Source organism: Lithobates pipiens, unplaced genomic scaffold (assembly GCF_037356315.1).
Source record: "Lithobates pipiens isolate NorthernLeopardFrog02 unplaced genomic scaffold, aLitPip1_a1.2 Scaffold_18, whole genome shotgun sequence".
NCBI classification, from domain to species: Eukaryota; Metazoa; Chordata; class Amphibia; order Anura; family Ranidae; genus Lithobates; species Lithobates pipiens.
The window spans coordinates 38,619,291-38,643,707 of record NW_027507758.1 but is presented as its reverse complement, the minus strand read 5'-3'; the positions used below and the strand labels follow the sequence as shown (position 1 = coordinate 38,643,707).

The following is a 24,417-nucleotide window of genomic DNA, read 5'->3' as shown; positions in this document are numbered from 1 at the left end:
ATTACCCAATCTGGTTTATGAACTTTGGACTGGCTGACTATCCGATCTGGCTACTGGACTCTGGCTTGCTTGACTACGCTTTTTCCTATTTACCTTTTTATTTTTATTAATAAACAAGTGTGGTTTGATTGTACTTCTGTCTCGTTCTGTTTCATGGTTCCTGACAGCAGACTGAGAGATCCAGGTATCCTACAAGTGTTCTCAAGCTTAGTTTCCCTACATGTTCTGCAACAATGTCTGTGACAGAGACTTTGTTCCTGGGTAAGCGCCTTGTTGGCTGTTAGGCCTTGTGAGAGAGGGACTGTCCAACCTGGGTGATCATCCAGCTGCGAATGGCTATTCTCTGGATGCAGTCAAAGCAAGCAAGTTCTTTGAAGTTTTTTGGACTTTGACATAAGAGTACCTGAATCTCTTTTCCAACCCTCTGATCCCAAGTTAAAAGACTGTTCAATTGTCTGAGTTTGCAAATAAAATCCATTCAAGTGGATCTATTGTCAGTCTCAAGTTACTGGGCCAGCTACCACGGGACATCCCTTAGACGTGCCACAAGGAGAACAGAAGGTAACGGTAAGCCCAAAAATAACCAGCAGCCTCTTTCGGGGGTTAGTGCTTCATCTATATATATATATATATATATATATATATATATATATATATATATATATATCTATATATATATCTCTCTCTCTCTCTCTATATATATATATATATATATATATATATATATATATATGTAGCACTGACCCCCGAAGGAGTGACTGATTTTGTGGGCTTGCCGTCACCTTCTTCACCTCGATTTGCGTCTAGGGGTTTCCCATGGTAGATGGCCCAGGAACTATAAAGACCAACCACAGAGGGGATTTTTATTTGCAAAAACGTAGTTAACGAACAGTCTCTCAGTATAGGATCAGAGGGTTTAGGTGAAAAGTCCAGGTACTCTTAGTGTCAAAGTCAGTAATAAAGAACTTTCTTACTTTGAGTAAAATCTAGAGAATAGCCATTCACAGCTGGATCCTCACCCTAGTTGGATAGTCCTTCTCCCACCAGGCCTAGCAGCCAACAGGGTGCTTGACACAGGAACAAGTCTCTGCCACAGACTTTGTTATAGAACATGTAGGAATAAGTCTCTGCCACAGACTTTGCTATAGAACACGTGTAAGGAAATTTGAAAAACTTGTAGAACGCTCGTGTGGTACCAGTATCTTACAGCCGGTCCGGCAATACCCACAAGATTGGATTCCCTTAGGTCCTTCAACTTTAACAGGCTCTTTTTGAGAAGCCAACCCTTGCATGACCTTCTCCCGAAGAGTCTTCCCCTGGGTAACCATGGAGTTGCTGGGCCTCTCCACAACCTGAGACAGCACCGGACCACCTCGGAATCCTCTGAATCCTTCCTTTAGTTTCCTCACCTCGGACTAGCCAGTCCTGAGATGTAAAATCGGGTGGATCCGCACCTCAGGCCATAGGCATCCTGGGGGCTGGTCAGGAGGACCAAGACCATGCAGTCAGAACATACTTCTGGATCGGAACCCCGAAAACACATGACATCTGCATCTTAACCACTTCCCACCCGGCCAATGCATATATAGGGCCGGGTGGGAGTCATCTACTTCTGATAGGACGTTCAGAAACGTCCTTCAGAAGGAGCGGGATCGCGCCTGTGCGCGCGTGCCCGCGCAGCGGCGCGATCCTGATGTGCTCGTGTCACCCGGACACGGCACATCTCAGATCGGCAGGAGGGCTCTGTGATTGGCCCTCCTGATCACATGACGGCCGTGTCCAATCACGGCCGTCATGTGATGTAAACAAACAGCCGGTTGCTAGGCAATCGGCTCTCCTCTCCTCACACGGAAGTCATCGCTGAGGAGAGCAGAATGCTGCAGCCGGCTGATGATCAGTGAGTATGAGCTGTTTTTTACAGCTTTTTACTCACTGATCATCAGTCTACACACCACACAGTACAAACACAGTCCCCACATATGTCCCTAAAACACACATGTCCCCAAAACATACATGTCCCCAAATGATAAAAACACATGTCCCTAATAATAAAAACATGTCCCCCACATATGTCCCACTAAAATCACATGTCCCAATGATTATCTGCACACATATGTACGTGATCACCTGCACACATATGTACATGATCATTTGCGTACATATGTCCGTGATCACACAAACCAATTATTATACACTTAACGGAATTTTTTTTACCAAAAGCATGTAGCAGAATACATTTTGGCTTAAATGTATGACAAAATTAGATTTTATTGGATTTCTTTTAAAATGGAAAAAAGAATATATTGTTTTTTTTCCAAATTTCCGTTTTTTTTTGCGCTCATATCGCAAAAAATAAAAAACGGAGTCGTGAATAAATAACACCAAAATAAAGCTCTATTTGTGCGAACAAAATGATAAAAATTTAATTTGGGTACAGTGTAGCATGACCGCGCAATTGTCACTAAAAGCGTTAGAGCGATGAAAGCTGAAAATTGGGCTGGGAAGGAAGGGGGCGAAAGTGCCCTGTATTGAAGTGGTTAAGTACCCTCTCCCAGAAAGCACAGCAAGAGTGACACTCCCACTGGGCTGGTTCCGAGAGAAAGTAACCTTAATGCACCCAACCAGACTGTGTTTCCATACCTGCCAAAAGTGACAGCGCCCCCTGTGGCTAGGCAGAACATCCTATAGTCTAGTCAGACTGATGCTGAGGTCAAAATTTGGCGTAATTAAACCCAAACCAAACTGCAGTTTAGGTGTAACATACAGTATATACACTATATCTATCTATATATCTATGTGTATATCTATCTATCTATCTATCTATATATATATATATATATATATATATATATATATATATATATATATATATATATATATATGTGTATGCATGTATGTATGTATGTATGTATGTATATATATTGTGGTAGTACGGAATCTCCAATCCTGGGACCGGGTTTTGGGAACAGCCAGCAGTCTGGCTGGATGATTGCACAGGTGGGTCTTGGGCTTAAAACAAAGCCAACACCATGGTTCTGGGCTCCACCCTCCCGAGGAGTCCAGGCGTGTAAGGGAGAAGAAGTGTGCATGTCTGCACAGGTCGGTCTGTCAGAGCAGACAGAGGGTCCAAGCTTGTGGGCTGAAAAAGAAGCTAGTAAAGAGTGCTGAGGTACTGGGTGTACAGGAACTCTGTTAAAGAGCCAAGAGGGCTGCAGCAGAAGTCTGAGCAGCAGTGCTGCTAAAGAGAGCCAGGTGGCTTGGTATTTTTGGTTCTATGTACATTATTGCTGTGGAAAGCTGAAACCCCTGTGTGGGCAACTATTTTGTTATCGGACTTTTCTTTCTTTAATAAAAGTGGGCCTACAAGCCCTTAAAACGGCATATCTGGCGTGGACTCAGCTCACTGGTAAGCTCTACCTTTAAGCTAAAATAACCCCCAAATATTACAATATGTATATATATATATATATATATATATATATATATATATATATACACACACACACTCACCACCCACTTTATTATGTACACCTTTCTAGTACCGGGTTGGACCCCCTTTTGTCTTCGGAACTGCCTTCATTCTTTGTGGAATAGATTCAACATAGTTTTGTTAACATTCCTCAGAAATTTTGGTCCATAGTGACATGATAGCATCACCAGTTACTGCAGATTTTTCGGCTGCACATCCATGATGGGAATATCCCATTTTACCACATCACAAAGGTGACTGTGGAGGCCATTGGAGTACAGTGACCTCATTGTCATGTTCAATAAACCAGTGGTGAGATGATTGCAGCTTTGTGACATGGAGCATTATTCTGCCGGAATGAGCCATCAGAAGATGGAGACACTGTAGTCATAAAGGGAGGGACATGGCCAGCAACAATTCTCAGGTAGGCCGTGGCATTTTAATGATGCTCAAATCGTACTAAGGGGCCCAAAGTGTGCCAAGAAAATATCCCCCTGCCCATTAAACCACCACTACCAGCCTGAACCATTGATACAAGGCAGGATGGATCCATACTTTCATATTGTTTATGGCAAATTCTGACCCCACCATCTGAATGTTGCAGCTGAAATCGAGACTCATCAGACCAAGCAAGGTTTTTCCAATCCTCAACTGTCCAATTTTGGTGAGCCTGTGCGAATTGTAGCCTCAGTTTCTTGTTCTCAGTGTGGTCTTCTGCTGTTGTAGCCCATCTGCTTCAAGGTTCGATGTGTTGTGCATTCAGAGATGGTATTCTGCATACCTTGGTTGTAACGAGTGGTTATTTGAGTTACCGTTGCCTTTCTATCATCTCAAAGCAGTGTGCTCATTCTCCTCTGACCTCAACAAGACATTTTCGCCCACACAAAGACATTTTCGCCCACACAACAGCCGCTCACTGGATATTTTCTCTCGTTCTGATCATTCTCTGTAAACCCGAGAGATGGTTGTGCGTGAAAATCCCAGTTGCTCAGTAGTTTTTGAATTACTTAGACCAGCCTGTCTGGCACCAACAACCATACCAAAGTCACTTAAATCCCATTTCTTCCCCATTCTGATGCTCTTTTTGAACGTCAACAAGTCATCTTTATCACAACTAGATGCCTAAATGTATTGAGTTGCTGCCATGTGATTGGCTTTGGGATTGTGTTACCAAGCAATTGTGTACCTAATAAAGTGTCCGTTGAGTGTAAATATAATCATATCTTCCGTATTGCACCTTCACCTTTCTCACTTGATTCTGGGTAAGATACCTCACAAATCCATAATCGAAAACTGGCCAACACATTAAAACAAATTTACAGACCAAAGGCGCACATAAAAGAAGTTGTGTTAGGGTTCACATACACTTTAACCAGTTCCCGACCGGCGCACGCCGATGTACGTCGGCAGAATGGCATGGGCCGGCATATTGGCGTACAGGTACGTCCATTTTAAAATGCCGCCCTGCCATCGCGTGCTGGTTGGGACCCCTGTGAGTCCGGTCGCCGGTCCCGCGGACTCGATCGCCGCGGGGATAGCCGGGATCATCTCACGGGGCGGCTGAACGGGGAGATGCCGTTGTAAACAGCATCTCCCCGTTCTGCCTAGCAACAAGTGACGCTGATCTCTGCTCCATGTGATTAGAGCAGAGATCAGCGTTCACTAACACAATGCCCAGCCCCCCACAATTAGTAACATACCCCTAGGAACACTTAACCCCTACACTGCCACCCCCTGGTTAACCCCTTTACTGCTAGTGTCATTTACACAGGAATCAATGCATTTGTTTAGCATTGATTGCTGTATAAATGACAATGGTCCCAAAAATGTGTCAAAAATTTCCGATGTGTCCGCCGCAATGTCGCAGTCACAATAAAAATTGCTGATCGCCGCCATTACTAGTAAAAAAAAAATATTAATAAAAATGCCATAAAACTATCCCCTATTTTGTAAACGCTATAACTTTTGCGCAAACCAATCAATAATCACTTATTGTGATTTTTTTAACCAAAAATATGTAGAAGAATGCATATCAGCCTAAACTGAGGGAAACATTTTTTTTTATATATTTTTGGGGGATATTTATTATAACAAAAAGTAAAAAATTATGCGTTTTTTTCAAAATTGTCGCTCTATTTTTGTTTATAGCGCAAAAAATAAAAACCACAGGGGTGATCAAATACCACCAAAAGAAAGCTCTATTTGTGGGAAAAAAAGTATTTCAATTTTGTTTGGGAGCCACGTCGCACGACCGCTCAATTGTCAGTTAAAGCGACGCAGTGCCGAATCGCAAAAAGTGGTCTGGTCTTTAGCCAGCAAAATGGTCCGGGGCTGAAAGTGGTTAAGCTGCAGTTGATTATGAACGTGACAGGTAGTAGAGGTAGACGGTGGACTTCTCAGTACAGGCCTCCTTTCACATTAGCAGTCCCCTCACTAATTTCACTTGTTATTTGGATTTACTCTTTGACTTTGGTTAAAGTAAATAGGCACGTACCTTTTCTGTTTCTTCCAGTTTTTAAAAGCACAGCAGTGGCTTGGATACGTAAGGTTGGCCTCAATAAGACTAGACAGTCTTTCCAAAGGAGGGAGCTTCTTCAAGTTATAAGCGTGGTTAGCAATAAGTTTCTTTATATGCTCCAGGCCATACTTGGGCAGTGAGTTGATCTGAGTTTTTGAAATATCCCTGTTTGTAAAAAAAAAAAAAAATGAATACAAGAAGACATGACAAATATTGCACGGAGCAGCGGGCACTGGATCTAAAGAAAAATTCAAAGGAAGATTGAATGTGCGAGGTAACCGGTTTGGAAGGGTCTATAGGAGTTCAATATGTTAACTAACATGAAAAACAAAATATATGTTCTATGCTGTGTGTTCCATTCTCAAGGAGTACCAGCGATGAAAGAAAGGGTGGGAATACAAATGAGTTATAGAATATTACGAGGAGATGTTTATAGGGAGGTATTGGGGTAGAAAACACTACAATAACAGATACATCGATCCCCTAGATCTATAAAATAATTATCAGGCCTGGGGAAACCCCTGCCAATACCAATTCTTTGGGGTAAGTGGGAAAAATGCCCCTTACATTGGTGGTCAGTGGGAATAATGCTCCTCACATCCGCGAGGATCCAATGCCTTCTACTCATAGGTGTGTACAGCCTTTTGCATTAGGGTGTGCACTCCCAAAGCTCAAACACATATAAAGTATTTCACAAATGTGTGTACTCTAGAGTTGCCACTTCATCCCTTCCGTCATCGGCACATGCCCACTGAAGCAATAGCACGTCCCTGCCACTGCTTCAGCTAGTGTGTGCCACTGCTTCAGCTAGTGTGCCGTTACTAGCGGCTTCCGCGCGCATGCACAGGAGTGACGTCATCGCGGCTCCGGCCAATCACAGCACTGGAGCCCACGATACCCGGGAGTGATGTCCCCGGCCGGAGCGGTGTATGAGGCCCATTATTAGGGCTTCGATCTAAGGTGAGTGTTTCATAATAAGCTATTATGCTATATGCATACTAGCTCATTATGCCTTTGTCTTGTAGGTTTTTATTTTTTACATTTTTTTTATTGTGGGTTTACAACCACTTTAAACCGCTGTATGGTCTTGGCCACCATGCTGCAGCTCAATTTCAGGGTCTTGGCAAACTTCTAATAGCCTGGGCCATTTTTATGTAGAGAAATAATTATTTTTTTTCAGATCCTCCGAGATTTCTTAGCCATGAGGTGCCATGTTGAACTTCCATTGAGAGAGTGAGAGCGATGACACCAAATTTAACACACCTGCTTCCCATTCATACCTGAGACCTTGTAACACTAATAAGTCACATGACATCGGGGAGGGAAAATAGCTAATTGGGCCCAATATGGACAGTTTCACTTAGGGGTATACTCACTTTTGTTGCCAGCTGTTTAGACATTAATGGTTGTGTGTATTTTGAGGGGACAGAAAATTTACACGGTTATACAAGCTATACACTCACTAGCTTACATTGTAGCAAAGTGTAATTTCTTCAGTGTTGTCACTTGAAAAGATATAATAAAATATTTACAAAAATGTGAGGGTTGTGAGGGTTGTGCTCACTTTTGTGAGATACTGTATGTGTGTGCATATGTATATATACTGACGATGTCATTAGGGCAGAGATGGTTGTGAGTAGGCTAGTGGATGGTCTCAGTATTTATTCTTATTATTTTATTTTTTTTTATTATTTTTTTTGACAATTTTTTTTAGGAGCCCTATTAGGGGGCTTTGGTAAAATATCAGGAGTCTAAACAGGGGGAATCTACACCACACATGCTGATTAGGGTGTGCCCAGGCATATCTGGCAGACCCTGTGTGCACACCAATGCCTCTACTGTAGGTATTTGTAAATAGCTAATGTTTGTTATTTACTATAGCGTAAGTTTGTATAGACAGGCTCATCCCTGCTAGCTGGGTTCAGAAACCCTCAGAGGAAGGATTTGGAGTGAGAAAGACGGAGAGAGGAACTGAGCCACATGACCTTACACATAGATGCGGCTGCTGCTGTATTTTGACCCAGACCAGAAGCAGAGACTATTAGTGTGCAAGTATTCCTATGTTAAAATAGTTTAAAGGATACATATGGCCAAAATGCAGGCACAACAGCATGCACATGGACACACGGGCACCTTCACCACAGATACTGGCACCTAGTGGGCTTTTTAAACCTGGGCCCTGTATGATATCATTGGTGATTGGTATCTCAGCTTGAGTTCCTGTTATCCCAGATCCTGAACCTGATTGACACTGTTATTGACCTGGTTTTAATCTTACCTGCTTCTGGATAAACCTTGCCTGTCTAAATTTTCTGCCTAACTTTGTTATCAACCTCGGTCTGGACAAGATTTTGCCTATTGATTCTGTACCTCACTGCCTACACATTGCCAACCTTGCCCCTGACCTTGATCCTGCATATGACTTGGTGCCTTGCTGCCCAACTGTTACTGAGCTTGGCCTGTAACCCAGCTTTGATCTCTACTGGACTTGGTGTATTCTGGGTGCCTTAACCACTGTGGTTCTGCTTAAATGGTTCTGTTCTCTACTGGACTTGGTGTATTCTGGGTGCCCTCACCAATGTGCTTCTGCTTAACCGGGTCTGATCTCTACTGGACTTGGAATATTCTGGGTGCCCTCATCAATGTGATTCTGCTTAACCAGGTCTGATCTCTACTGGACTTGGTATATTCTGGGTGCCTTCACCACTGTGCTTCTGCTTAACCGGCTCTGATCTCTACTGGACCTGGTATATTCTGGATGCTTCTGCTTACTTGATACCAGAACTCCCATTTTCAGTCTTCAGTTCCAGCTTCTTGGCACCTGAGCGCTACCATTGCCCCTGCAGTACCTATCAGAACTTTCAGGGGTGCTCAGATAGGAATTATGCAAGAGGTCACCCTTGTCTTCTCAAGCTCCTCACTCAGGTACATGACACATTTATTATATTTCTCAGCCTTCACTGTTCTGTTGGGGCAAATACCTGGTCCTTCCCTTCCAGATATGTAGGAGCAAGACACCTACTCTGAGGGTGCAGTGCTAGAACCTTAGTAGCTAATTTTATTATCATATGAATAGCAAGAGATTAACCCTGTGTAAGCTCCAATACCATAGGCACAAAGCATGGGGAAAGCATGGCTGAAGTATGAACAGTTAATGGCGATGGGGGAAGGGAACCTGTCACTTTTCTCCTCAATAGGCAAAGTGACAGAGCCTCTTTGGGACACTTCCATGCAAAAGTAGCCACTAATTATAACACGATTTGTTTTATAAAAATCAGAAGGTGATATTTTTTTACTCTCAGTGAAGTGTGTCATTATAAATTTCCACATTACCATATATTATAATACAAAGAAGCTATAGTATATGGTTAAGTGATACATTATTATTTTTTTCATCCCCCTGATGTATTCTCTAGTTTATGGAGTACATTGCCTTAAGAGTCACTGTTCAACTTAAATGTTCACTTTGTGTGTCTTTTATTAATTTTAATACAATTCTTCCAAAAGGAGGACTGTATCACACCTAGCATGCTAAAGCCAATTAAAATATAAAGCAAATTGTTAATTAAAAAATACAATAAAATCTACTAGAGTAAAGAAAACCCATAGCAGCCCACAGAGGTAACATTTGTTCTAAATAAAGCAATTTCAACATGTTCCTATGGAAATTACTGAACCATTCCATTTTTTTCAAAACCTGGTTCTGCTTCATTTTTCTCCTGTTTTGCTATTAAACACTTTACACAGTTCGAAGGCAAACCATATGCGTTAGAAACTTTACACAACTCAAGAAGTTTGTGCCTTTTATTTTTTTTGTTTGTTTAACTGGATAGTCTGGGGAAAAAAAAGGATTTGGCTGGCAAATAACAGAACACTAACAATTATTATTTTTTTTTTTGGTATTAGTCAATAGAGATAGCCTTGCGGTTCGCCCGGTGGTCAGTTTGTGGCGAACTTTGCTCGTTCAGATCTGGCGCTCCCAGGACGCCGGCACATGGCTCCACAGTGTGGGCTTTTTTTAACGCGTCCGCTGCTGACAATATCGCGGTGCTGGTGTGAGTGCTCTCACGGTGCTGGTGTCAGTGCTCTCTATCATGGTGCTGGTGTCAGTGCTCTCTATCATGGTGCTGGTGTCAGTGCTCTCACGGTGCTGGTGTCAGTGCTCTCTATCACGGTGTTGGTGTCAGTGCTCTCTATCTCGGTGCTGGTGTCAGTGCTCTCTATCTTGGTGCTGGTGTCAGTGCTCTCTATCTCGGTGCTGGTGTCAGTGCCCTCTATCTGGTGTCAGTGAGGGAGCTAGCAGCAGAGAAGCCAATCAGCAGGCAGTGCCAGCACCATGGCTGAGGATCAGCACTGGACTGGCACCTCCGGACCACCGCAGTGGAGCCCTGCATAGGTGGGGTAAGGGCCTGGCAGAGGGAGGGGTCAGGGGCTCAAGCACAGGTTGGCACACTGGGACACTGGAACAGGACTGCGCTGCCCTAACTGTGGCACTGATCATCTCCTGCACCCCCTTCATAGCCTGCCCTGACCTTGCCTCTCCTCCATGGCCTTCATGCACTCCTGAATTGACAAAATTTCACAGATAAAAAAACAATGCTTGTCTTTGTCGATCCCAGATTCACTTAATACTTCTGGTATGTCAGTGTCCATGTTGTGGGACTATGTGTGCACAGCTAGTAAGTATTTTGTGGCTGAAAATATGACCTGGAGGTTTTTAAGGTTCGCCTGCCATTAAAGTGAATGTGGTGTCCACCTGGGGTTCGTGAACATTTGGGCACGTTTGCGAATCGCGTTCACAAAACGTCCCGTCTGAAGTTCGTCCATCACTATTAGTCAATGCAAACAGGCACGTGGTGGGAAAGTGGCCCTAATGCCACGTACACACGACCAGACTTTTTGACAGCAAAGGTCTGACAGAACTAATCCCTCGGACAATTCGATTGTGTGTGGGCTTCATTGGACCTTTGCTGTCCAAAACTCCAACGGGCTTTAGAAATAGAACATGTTTTAAATCTTCCCGCCGGAACTCCGCCAGACCCAGTTGCTAGCGGGAAACCCATTCGTCTGTATGCTGGTCAAATGGACCAAATATGACGCAAGGGCTGCTAAAGCACTTGCCCGCGAGAATGTTTTGCGCTGGTTCTCGGCTGCAGGGTACTGTACATCTCGCGCTTGCTGCAATAGGAAAAACACATTTTCCTATTGCAGCGAGCGCTAGAGAGAGGTGACAATTTCCCTTAGGTCTGGCATGGATTTTAAGGGGAACCCCCTATGCCAAAAAAACTGTGTGGGGGTCCCCCCAAGGTCCATACCAGACCCTTATCCGAGCACGCAGCCTGGCCGGTCAGGAAAGGGGGTGGGGACAAGCGAGCGCCGAGTGCCCCCCCTTCTGAACCGTACCAGGCCTCATGCCCTCAACATGGGGGGTGGGTGCTTTGGGTGCCTGGCCGTTGGTTGTCGGGGTCTGTGGGTGGGGGGGTTATCGGAATCCAGGAGCCCCCTTTAATAAGGGGGGCCCCCCAGATCCCGGCCCCCCACCCAAAAATGTTTTACTCTCTGCTATAAAACATCAAATATGTATTTTGCTACATATTTTTGGTAAAAAAAAAAAATCCCAATAAGCAGCGTATATTGATTGGCTTGTGCAAAAGTTATAGTGTCTACAACTATGGGATATACAGTGGTGTGAAAAAGTGTTTGCCCCCTTCCTCATTTCCTGTTCCTTTGCATGTTTGTCACACTTAAGTGTTTCGGAACATCAAACCAATTTAAACAATAGTCAAGGACAACACAAGTAAACACAAAATGCAATTTGTAAATGAAGGTGTTTATTATTAAAGGTGAAAAAAAATCCAAACCATCATGGCCCTGTGTGAAAAAGTGATTGCCCCCCTTGTTAAAACATACTATAACTGTGGTTGTCCACACCTGAGTTCAATTTCTCTAGCCCCACCCAGGCCTGATTATTGCCACACCTGTTCACAATCAAGGCATCACTTAAATAGGAGCTGCTTGACACAGTAAGGTCCACCAGAAGATCCTTAAAAGCTACACATCATGCCGAGACCCAAAGAAATTCAAGAACAATTGAGAAAGAAAGTAATTGAGATCTATCAGTCTGGAAAGGGTTATAAAGCCATTTCCAAAGCTTTGGGAATCCAGCGAACCACAGTGAGAGCCATTATCCACAAATGGCGAAGACATGGAACAGTGGTGAACCTTCCCAGGAGTGGCCGGCCGCCCAAAATTACCCCAAGAGCGCAGCGAGGACTCATCCAAGAGGTCACAAAAGACCCCACAACAACGTCCAAGGAACTGCAGGCCTCACTTGCCTCAGTTAAGGTCAGCGTTCATGCCTCCACCATCAGGAAAAGACTGGGCAAAAATGGCCTGCATGGCAGAGTTCCAAGGAGAAAACCACTGCTGAGCAAAAAGAACATCAAAGCTCGTCTCAATTTCTCCACAACACATCTTGATGATCCCCAAGACTTTTGGGACAACATTCTGTGGACCGATGAGACAAAAGTGGAACTCTTTGGAAGGTGTGTGTCCAAGTATATCTGGCGTAGAAGGAACACTGCATTTCATAAAAATAACATTATACCAACAGTAAAATATGGTGGTGGTAGTGTGATGGTCTGGGGCTGTTTTGCTGCTTCAGGACCTGGAAGACTTGCCGTGATAAAAGGAACTATGAATTCTGCTGTCTACCAAGAGATCCTAAAGGAGAATGTCCGACCATCTGTTCGTGTACTCAAGCTGAAACGAACTTGGGTTCTGCAGCAGGACAATGATCCTAAACACACCAGCAAGTCCACCACCGAATGGCTGAAGAAAAACAAAATGAAGACTTTGGAGTGGCCTAGCCAAAGTCCTGACCTGAATCCTATTGAGATGTTGTGGTATGACCTTAAAAAGACCGTTCATGCTCGAAAACCCTCTAATGTAACTGAATTAGGACAATTCTGCAAAGATGAGTGGGCCAAAATTCCTCCAGGACGCTGTAAAAGCCTCATTGCACGTTATCGCAAACGCTTGGTTGCAGTTGTTGCTGCTAAGGGTGGCCCAACCAGTTATTAGGTTTAGGGGGCAATCACTTTTTCACACAGGGCCATGATGGTTTGGATTTTTTTTCACCTTTAATAATAAACACCTTCATTTACAAATTGCATTTTGTGTTTACTTGTGTTGTCCTTGACTATTGTTTAAATTGGTTTGATGTTCCGAAACACTTAAGTGTGACAAACATGCAAAGGAACAGGAAATGAGGAAGGGGGCAAACACTTTTTCACACCACTGTATTTATGGAATTTTTAATTTTTTTAATTTTTTTTACTAGTAATGGGGGCAATCATCGACTTATAGAAGGACTGCGGTATATCAGACGCTAACTGACACTTTTGGGGGACCATTGACACTAATACAGTGATCAGTGCTAAAAAATATGAACTATCATCTGAGAAGATGGATGCTCCGGACTACAGGGGACAGCGGTGACTTCGCTGGCTCCTGAGTCAGGTAAGTGACACATAATAGACTAATATGCGATGCATAGTAGTCCATTATGCTTTACCTTTGCAGGGAATCAAAGAGGAAGTAAACTCATCAGGGTTTACTTCCTCTTTAAGCCCGTTCAGCTCCTGTATATATACGCGGCTGCACAGCGGGGGACCCGATGCGCGTGGACGGTGGGCGCGATCCCTGACGGTCACCCGCGATTGCAGGCACGAGAGCAGGAACGGGGATTTGTGTGTGTGTAAACACACAAATCCCTGTCCTGTCAGGAGAAGAGAAACAGATTGTGTATTCCTACTAAGTAGGAACAACGATCTGTCTTCTCTCCCAGTCAGTCTACCCCCATACAGTTAGAACACACACAGGGAACACACACTTAACCCCTTGATTGTCTCCTAGTGTTAACCCCTTCCCTGCTAGTGACATTTATACAGTAATCAGTGGCTATTTTTAACTCCGATTCTATATAAATGTCAATGGTCATAAAAAAACTGTCAAAAGTGTCCGATTTGCAGCCCCGATAAAAATCACTGAACACCGCCAAAAAAAAAATACAATCCCATATACACAATCCTATACTCACAGTTGATCCAGTGGAAGGCAAAAAAAAAACAGCAAAGCATGATCCAATTTACTACAGCAAGGGAAAAAGATTCCTTCCTGATCCCCCGCAATCGGATTTTCCCTGGATCAACTTGACCTATAAACAGTAGTACCCAGTTATATTATGTACGTTTAGGGAATCCAGGCCTTTTTTAAAGCAATCCCCTGAGCTGGCCAGAACCACCTCTGCAGGGAGTCTATTCCACATTTTCACAGCTCTTACTGTGAAGAAACCTTTCCGTATTTGGAGATAAAATCTTTTTTCCTCTAGGTGTAAAGAGTGCCCCCTTGTCCTCTGTGATGACCTTAAAGTGAATAACTCAACACCAAGTTCCTTATCCAAAATTAAATGCCTTTAGTTCTACTTCAGGCTGAATTCCAGGAATTCAGCTGTTTTATAAAAACCATACCATGAGTTAAAGGGATTGTAAAGTTTCGTTTTTATTTAATAAAAATTAACAAACATGTTATACTTATCTCCTCTGTGCAGTTGTTTTGCACAGAGCAGCCCAGATCCTCCTCTTCTCAGGCCCCTCTTGTGCTTTCCTGGCCCCTCCCTCCTGGGGAGTACCTCTGCTGCAAGCAGCTTGCTATTGGGGCACCCGAGCTGAGCCACAGCTCCCTGTATCCATTCAGACACAGATCCGTGACTCAGCCCCCTCACCTTTCTCTCCTCATTGGATGACTGACTTTAATTGACAGAAGTGGGAGCCATTGGCGTTGCTGCTGTGTCTCAGCCAATCAGGAGGTAGAGTCCCTGGATAGAGATGAGGCTCAGGTAAGTATTATGAGTGCTGAGGGGGGCTGTTGAACACAGAAGTTTTTTTTTATCTTAATACAGAGAATGCATTAAGATAAAAACCTTTTGCCTTTACAACCACTTTAAGTCTGATAAGGTGGCTGCCGCCTCATAGACTAATCGCTATTATTCACAACTGACAGGTTTATTGTGCTCCGGGAGAATATCTTCTGGAGCTCCGACACTGATCACTGTGGTCTCAGTTCCTTATAGAGCAGAGTCTCTTTAACAGATACACCCACCCCTACCCTCCTTCTGTCTATTCACAGAAGCCTTTGTATTATGTGAACTGATTCACATAATACATAATAAAAAGGCTTCTGTGAATGGGCAGCAGAGGGGAGGGCATAGCTGCTATGTGTGCTTCTCTCTTCTCACAACTGGAGCTATCCTCTGGGAGTGTAATAAACCTGTCACATATAGGTAATAGAGCCTGGGATGTGACATGCACTTAATTGGACTTAACACATAGTGTGCCTGCAAAGTTGCTGTATTCCTGGAATTCAGCTTTAAATTAGGTAAGGGAATTAAACAAAAATCATTTTAAACAAATATGTTGTTTTTTTGTTTGTTTTTTTCAATCAAGCCAGTGTGGAAAGCTCTGGATTCCAACACTCCCTAAGCTGTAAAATACCTGTTGTTTACAGAGCTCAATAGCACTATGTTAGCATCTTTTATGTCTCTCACAAATTCTCATCGATACAATCAATGTCAATTATAAATGTCTTCTTGAAGTGCAGAAGTAACCAAAGATTTCCTCTAGCTATGTTTGGTCTGGGCAACAAGATATACTAGATTCCTGGAACTATTTCATTAACCACTTCCCGCCTGCCCTATAGCAGAATGACGGCCCGGCGGTGATTCAGTTATCCTGACTTGGCGTCATATGACATCCTGCAGGATAACAGCCCCCGCGCGCCTGTGGGGGAGCACATCACGGCGATCGGTGGTGTGGAGGCCAGTAGAGTGATCAGTTATCAGCCAATGAAAGATTGCGCCGCCGCACAGCCCTGTGGCTGTTCTGAGAGAACGTCATATGACATCCATTCCGAAGGAGCAAAGTCCCGCTCGGCCTATAGCAGATTGATTAAAGGTGTCAAAAGTTCTGCATGCTGCAAGTTTAGTGGGGTAAAAAAATACATAAAAAAAACCTCTCCATCTAAATGAGTAGAAAATGCATGAAAAACGTGGTAAAAATGCACCACAAATGTGTTTTTGGTGCATTTATTTAGTGATATGTCCTTTTTTCACAAGTGCAAAATGCACCAGAAGTGCGGCAAAAACACATAAACATTTTAACCACATTTTTGCGACAAAGAAGCGCAAAAGAAGCTTAAATGATTCCCCCCCCCCCCCTTTTGGATACTCCATAAAGTTTCAACTAGAGGCAGATTGTTTGAAAGGAAGCCGAGTCCAGTGAGCTCTCTTAAGAAAATCCATAATACTCTACGAATCCTTTATCATAGGTGCATGTGAAAGATTGTATATGTATAGTAAATAAGATATACATTGGGGTTCATTTACTAAAGGCAAATAGACTGCACTTGCTCCCACCAGAGCTTAGTAAATGCACAAAAGCTCTGCCGACTTCATCATCCAATCATTTGCAAGCAAAAATGCTGTTTTTATTTGTTTGTTTTTTCCTTGCACGTAATTGGGTATTCTTTGCAAAAGTAACCACTTCAGCTCTGGAAGATTTGGCTGCTGAATGACCAGTTCATTTTTTTTTTTTTTTTAAATTCTGCACTGCGTCTCTTTAACTGACAATTGCGCGGTCGTGCGATACTGCACCCAAACAAAATTGACGCACTTTTTTTTCCCACAAATAGAGCTTTCTTTTGGTGGTATCTGATCACCTCTGCGGTTTTTATTTTTTGCGCTATAAACAAAAAAAGAGCGTCAATTTTGACAATATTTTTTTACTTTTTGCTATAATAAATATCCCCCCCCCTTTTTTTTTTTAAACCTATTTTTTCTCAGTTTAGGCCGATACCTATTCTTCTACATATTTTTGGTAAACAAAAAAAAACATTGCAATAAGCGTATATTGATTGGTTTTCTCAAAATGTATAGCATCTACAAAATAGGGGATACATTTCTGGCATTTTTATTATTTATTTTTTTTACTAGCAATGGCGGCGATCTGCCGATCTGATTTTTATCGTGACTGTGGCATTATGGCGGACACATCAGACACTTTGAACACATTTTTGGGACCACTGGCATTTATACAGAGATCAGCGCTATAAAAATGCACCGATTACTATATAAATGTCACTGGCAGGGAAGGGGGTTAACACTAGGGGGGCGATCAAGGGGTTAAGTGTGTGTTCCCTGGGTGTGTTTCTAACTGTAGGGGGAGGGGACTGACCTAGAGGAGATGACAGATCATGGTTCCTAGCTATTAGGAACTCACAATCTGTATCTGCTCTCCTCACAGAACAGAACAGAGATTTGCCTCTTGTGCCCGCGATCACGAGCATTGGCACCCCCGCAGCGCCTGCTATCCTACCATCCCTGCTATCCCGATCCTGTGAGCCGACATATAGCTACGTCGGCTCGCGGGATCGTGCCGACTTGCCGCAGTATAATGACGGCGGCTGGTCAGCAGCTTTACCTCATTTACTACGCTCTGGAGCAACAAGTCTTTTTGCCTCTTTGCTTCAGTTTCAAAATGTTTTAAAAAAAAAAAAAAGAATCCAAAAGTATTAGTTTGTCTTTTAACTCCCCAACATCACATAAAACGTTAGTTTTGGAGTGGACTGAACCTTTAACACCCCTCCCCCCCCCCCCCCCCCCCCCCCGTTGCCCAATGAAATGCTGTGCATACATTGCCAGCGTCCTGATGCAATTCAGTAATCTGGAGTGAATTATGTTAGTAAATGGGTGTCTTACAATTGCAAACTAAACTTCTGTAACTCAGGTATTGATTTGTTCTTTCTCATAGATCTCAGCTGCAGATAAAACAAAAGATTTCACAAGTTTAATTTAAACCTCATCAGGGAAAGTTATAACTTACAGCACTTCTGGTCCACTGGCTCCATGGAAAACAAGATCGGGTAATGTTGTTAGCTTCTGATTGCCACTGAGGAGTCTATTAAATAAAAAAATTCCAAGAAATGAATATTATACAATGAAAACACACCGGAGATCATGAGGGTTCAGGAACTCACAATTCATGTACATTCGTTCCATTGAAAGCATGGTTCTCTATTTCTTCTATATCATTCTGCACAAGCCATCTAGAGAAAAAAAAAAGGAAATTCATCGGAATTGGAATATTGAAGTTATTGGTAAAGAACATATGAGCTCAGAGCAAGGAAAATAGTGGCGGGAAATGAGTGTTCTCTTAACCACTTGCTTACTGGGCACAGGACCCCCTTTCCTGCCCAGGCCAATTTTTAGCAGTCAGCGCTGTCACTCTTTGAATGACAATTGCGCGGTCATGCAACACTGTACATATTTCACATTTTAATCATTTTTTTTTTCACACAAATAGAGATTTCTTTTGGTGGTATTTAATCACCACTGGAGTTTTTATTTTTTTTATAAACAAACAAAAAAAGACAGACAATTTTGAAAAAAACAAACATTTTTCATAGTTTGTTATAAAATTTTGCAAACAGGTAACTTTTCTCCTTCATTGATGTGTGCTGATGAGGCAGCACTGATGGGCACTAGTAGGTGGCACTTTTTGTAACCTTAGCGCTGCACTTATTTATTCACAATAGGTGGCACTGAAGGGCACTGAGAGGCGGCACTGGTAGGTGACACTGATATGCAGCACTGATAGGTGGCACTGATGGGTACTGATTGGAAGCACTGATAGGTGCCACTGGTGGGTACTGATAGATGGTAGTGGTGGGCACTGGTAGGTGGCACTGGGGGACACTGCTTAGCAGTACTGGTGTACACTGGTAGGTGGCACTGGTGGGCACCGATATGTGGCACTGGTGAGCACTGATATGTGGCACTGGCGGGCACTGGTAGGTGGTACTGATGGGCACTGCTTAGCAATACTGGTGGGCACTGGTAGGTGGCACTGGTGGGCACTGATATGTAGCACTGGTGGGCACTGGTAGGTGGCACTGGAGGGCACTGCTTAACAGTACTGATGGGCACTGGTAGGTGGCACTGGTAGGTGGCACTGGTAGACACTGCTTACCAGTACTGGTGGGCACTGGCAGGTGGCACTGGTGGGCACTGATATATGGCACTGGTGGGCACTGATATGTGGCACTGATGGGCACTGCTTAGCAATACTGATGGGCACTGGTAGGTGGCACTGGTGAGCACTGATATGTGGCACTGGTGGGCACTGGTAGGTGGCACTGGTGGGCACAGCTTAACAGTACTGATGGGCACTGGTAGGTGGCACTGGTGGGCACTGGTAGGTGGCATTGGTGGGCACTGGTAGGTGGCATTGGTGGGCTACTGTCACGCCATGGAAATGATGTCCCGTTTACACAAGCTGGAAATTATCTTAGTTATTTCTCCAATTACCAGCTTCTGTTTACATCATGTGATCAGCTGTCGTTGGCTGACAGCTGATCACGTGGTAAAGAGCCAGGATTGGGACCCATGGACCTGCAGGTGGTGTGCAGGCAGCACAAGCCTCGGATGAGGTACATGTAGGGTTGCCACCTGTCCAGAATTTGAATCGTGTGTCCAGGTTTCAGACCGGCTGAAGCCCGGACACAACATTAGGAATGGACTGTAGCTCCCCAAGTCACCATGGGCCTCATACATGACAGGAGAGGAGAAAGGGTTTGATCTGCTCCTCCTCCTCCTCTTGCCCCCCACCCATCTGTCTGCCCACCTACACTCCAATCTTTGACATTCTGTGTGTCAGGAAAGGTTCCCTCCGCTGGTAATATCAATCATTTGGCATGCAGTACTGCGATACACCAGCAGGTGTCTCCTGCTGGAATTATGTAATCTTTGGTCCGCAGTACTGGTGTCCACCAGCGGAGGGATCCTGGCAGTGTGGAGCAGGTTTTGCCTTCTACAGTCAGGCGTCACATGACTGACAGCAGCCATTATAAATACCCGGCAGGTGCACACACATCTTGCCTTGGGATTGTCCTTGAGCCCTGACCTGCAGCCTGTTTGATACCTGATACCTGATACCTGATACCTGATCCCTGATCCCTGTCCTGTGTTCCTTATCCCATTTGCTGATCTCCCCGTGTATGACCTTGGCCTGGCTTGTGACTCTGATTCGGGACTGCCCTTGTTTATTTGCTGATCCTCTGTGTATGACCCTGGCCTACCTATCGTTTACGGTCCTTGCATTACCCATTTATTGTACATATCTGTCTGTTGTTGTTTGGGGGTCTTGTTGGTTGGTTTATTGCACTGTGTATTTATATTATTCACTTTCTTTAATAAATCATATTTCACTTATACACGTTTGGGTTTCCTCTGTTGCAGTCCACACAGTTCTGGTCTTATCTGATACATGACACTGTGCCTCAAGAATAGGATGTGTGAGCTGGAAGTTTGAAGATCAGCAACCGGCAGATATATCATTGACGAAAGGTGTCGGTGCCTGAGCCTTTATCCTTGGGTAAGTGAGCTCACCATCCAATGTGTGTGCCTGATGTCTCCTTCCTTCTCTCTCCTGCCTCCAAGCGAGGGAGTACACTAAGGTAAGGGGGACTCAGATGTAAGGGGTGCCCTGCGGACTCTGATGTTAGTGGGAGGTTTGGTGAGCAGAAACCCCCTTACATCGGAGTTCCCCTTTACACCAGAGTCCACAGCGTTCCCCCTTAAAATTAGAATGTTGCCGTGTGCAGCTAAAGTGTTCGGGTTTGGCTTGAAGAAAAGGTGGCAACCCTACGTACATGGACGCCCTCCTGGCAATTTAAGCTTGTTCTGTAGCCGTCTTTAGGCTATAGCGTGGGCGTGAGGAGGTTAAAGTGACACTAAACAATACCCTTATTCTTCAAAAGTAATCCATACACATCCACCACTTAATGGCATTTTAATCTTTTTTTAATCAAATTGTTTCTTATTGTGCCTTTCTATCTACTTGTGATATCCACTGTGAGCTTCCAGACCTCCCTCTTTCCCCATCACTTAGCATTGCATGTTAGTTGTGGTCATGTGTACTGCTCTATGTTCACTACAAATCCCACAGTCTATCTCAGTAGGGAGTAAGAGAGGACGGCTACATTCCTACATACAGTGGGACTATGGAGAACAAACATAGCCACCCCTTTACAAGGATTTGAGTCAGAGCAGCCAGAAAAAAAGGGATTTTGCAGTTTTGGAGGAGGCTGAGAGCAATAGATTTTTTTTTTTAGTTAAAAATATATTCTTGAGTAGGTTTTTTTTTTTTTTTTTAAACTAGTGCCACTATAATCAATTCAGCTCTGTAAGATTTTACGCCCCCCCCCCCCCCCACCTTTGTGACCAGGCCATTTTTTGCTATTCAGCACTGCGCTAATTTAACTGACAATAGCATAGTCATGTGACACTGTAAGCAAATTAAATTTATATTATATATTTTTTCACATAAATAGAGCTTTCTTTTGGTATTTGATCATCCCTGGGTTATTTATTTTTATTATATAAGTGATAAAAGACCGATGATTTGGGGGGGGGGGGGGGGGGACAATAATTTTAACTTTCTGCTATAAAACATACAATAAAGAAAAAGAAAATTTTTTCATAAGTTTAGGGCAAAATGTATTCTACTACTTGTCTTTGGTAAAAATAAAAAATAAAAATACCAAAAAGTAGACATGTACGGTTTGTTTCGTTCAGAATTAATATTCAGACAATCTTTTCGTTATCCGGAGATTCGGATATATCCGAATACTCAAATTATAGTAAAAAAAATAAGTTTACTGCATGCACCGAATAATGAAATGAAATTCATCCGAATTTCCGAAATTCTAATTGAAATTCGAATCAAATTTTACATCAAATCCCATTCAAATTCTAACTGTAAATATATTTCTGAAATCAAAGCCTGTGTGTGTTATTAGAGTACCATTTCAAAATAATGCTGTTTTTGTTAAGCCAAAGGGGATTTAAAGAGTCATTATAATCATTTGATGAAGATTTTCCTTTTGTTTGTTCACTTTGCCACATTTGAATTCGAAAAAAATCTAACATTTTAATTTCGTCCGAAAAAATTTACCGATTTGAACATTTAAAAACAAACAAAATCTGTAAATTTGAATAAAAATTCTGAATACAAATCCCGAATACGAATTGAACGAATCAACCCAATTTAACTAAACTAGATTAAGGGATCTAAACGAAATAAAACACATTTTTTCATCCAATTTTTTAATACGTTTAGGGCAAAATGTATTCTGCTACTTGTCTTTGGTAAAAAAAAAAAGAAATAAAAAAAAAAATCCCAAAATGTAGACATGTACGGTTTGTTTAGTTCAAAATGAATATTCGGACAATCTTTTCGTTACCCGGAGATTCGGATATATCTGAATACTCGATTAATGGTAAAAAATTAAGTTTACTGCATGCTCCAATTAATGAAATGAAATTCATCCGAATTTCCAAAATTCTAATTGAAATTCGAATTGAAATTTTACATCAAATTCCATTCAAATTCTAACTGTAAATATATTTCTGAAATCAAAGCCTGTGTGTGTTATTAGAGTACCATTTCAAAATAATGCTGTTTATGTTAAGCCAAAGGGGATTTTAAAGAGTCATTATAATCATTTGATGAAGATTTTCATTTTGTTTCTTCACTATGCCACATTCGAATTGGAAAACAATCTAACATTTTCATTTAGCCTGAAAAAATTTACAGATTTGAACATTTAAAAACTAAAAAAATCTGTAAATTTGAATAAAAATTCTGAATACAAATCCCGAATACGAATTGAATGAATCAACCCAATTTAACTAAACTAGATTAAGGGATCTAAACGAAATAAAACACATTTTTTCATCAAATTTTTTCATAAGTTTAGGGCAAAATGTATTCTGCTACTTGTCTTTGGTAAAAATAAAAAAAATCTAAAAAAAAAATCCCAAAAGGTAGACATGTACGGTTTGTTTCATTCAAAATGAATATTCAGACAATCTTTTCGTTACCCGGAGATTCGGATATATCCGAATACTCGAAATTATAGTAAAAAATTAAGTTTACCGCATGCTCCGAATAATGAAATGAAATTCATCCGAATTTCTGAAATTCTAATTGAAATTCGAATCGAATTTTACATCAAATTCCCTTCAAATCCTAACTGTAAATATATTTCTGAAATCAAAGCCTGTGTGTGTTATTAGAGTACCATTTCAAAATAATGCTGTTTTTGTTAAGCCAAAAGGGATTTAAAGAGTCATTATAATCATTTGATGAAGATTTTCCTTTTGTTTATTCACTTTGCCACATTCAAATTCGAAAAAAATCTAACATTTTCATTTAGTCCGAAAAAACGTACCGATTTGAACATTGCAAAATGAAAAAATCTGTAAATTCGAAGTAAATTCAAAAAATTCTGAATATACGAATTGAACGAATCAACCCAATTTAACGAAACTAGATTAAGGGATCTAAATGAAACAAAACACATTTTTTGATCGTGCACATGTCTAGTGTATATTGATTGGTTTGTGTGAAAGTTATAGCGTCTCTAAACGATGGTATATATACTAAAAAAAAAAAAAACATTTATATTAGTAATGACGGGCCTGTGATAGTGCGTCAGGAAATCTGACACTTACTTTGTGGGAACTGACTAACTGCCACTGATATTTCTAGTGAGTACAAATACATTGCTCAGTGCTAATCATTAACACTGGCACTACTAATGACACTCGCTGGGAAGGGGTTAACATCTAGGGGTTAACAATCAAAGGGGTTAATTGTGTGCCTAACAATGTGTAATGTGTGCTGATTTTTACTAAAGATCAATTTGTTTTTTCCCCCTGCTTTGCAGGGAAAAGAAACAAAGTGATCGTTCCCTCGGTTCAGAGCCTTGTGTTGATGGTCACAGCGATCAGCAGGTTCCCGCTATGAATCATTGTCCAGGATCTGCTGACAGATTCCCGCTGTGTTGAATCACAGGAGGACAGGGGCTTGCACGTGCCCAAAACCCAGAACCAGGCAGCGATGTATCAGTACGTTGCAGTGCCTGTAGGAGCTGCCCTGTCACAGTATATGTACTGCTTTCCAAGAGCCTGTGCTGGCATGCGCCCAAACTCAAAAGTGTGCAGCCGCACAGGCATAACACTAGGGAAGCCAGGCATTTGATTTGCCAAGTTTCTGTAAGGGCCATGCATTGGCATGCACTGTGAGCTAAAAGAGTGCAGCTGCGCAGACCTAACACTATGGAAGCCCCAGACTTCTGTAAGAGCCCTGCATTGGCGTGCCCCAGGCTTCTGTTAGGACTGCTCATGCAGTGCCCATTATCAATCCCACCACCCAGCCCCGTTGGTGCATGTGGAATGCAGGGCCCGTCAGGGGAGATCTCTTCCCATTGACCCATTGCTTTCCATGTCCTTTTTGGGTGGCTGGGCCTA

At 42.6% G+C, this 24,417-nt stretch overlaps 1 protein-coding gene across 1 annotated transcript in view; it reads right to left on the bottom strand.

The window, feature by feature from the left end:
* FSHR (follicle stimulating hormone receptor) overlaps positions 1 to 24,417 on the bottom strand; it is a 242,230-nt gene that overhangs the window by 16,987 nt on the left and 200,826 nt on the right. The window contains exons 7-9 of the mRNA XM_077485598.1: positions 18,081 to 18,149; positions 17,927 to 18,001; positions 5,964 to 6,152 (exon numbers count right to left, since the gene is read on the bottom strand). Coding sequence (XP_077341724.1) covers positions 5,964 to 6,152; positions 17,927 to 18,001; positions 18,081 to 18,149 — 333 coding nt within the window. The remainder of the gene's footprint in view (positions 1 to 5,963; positions 6,153 to 17,926; positions 18,002 to 18,080; positions 18,150 to 24,417) is intronic.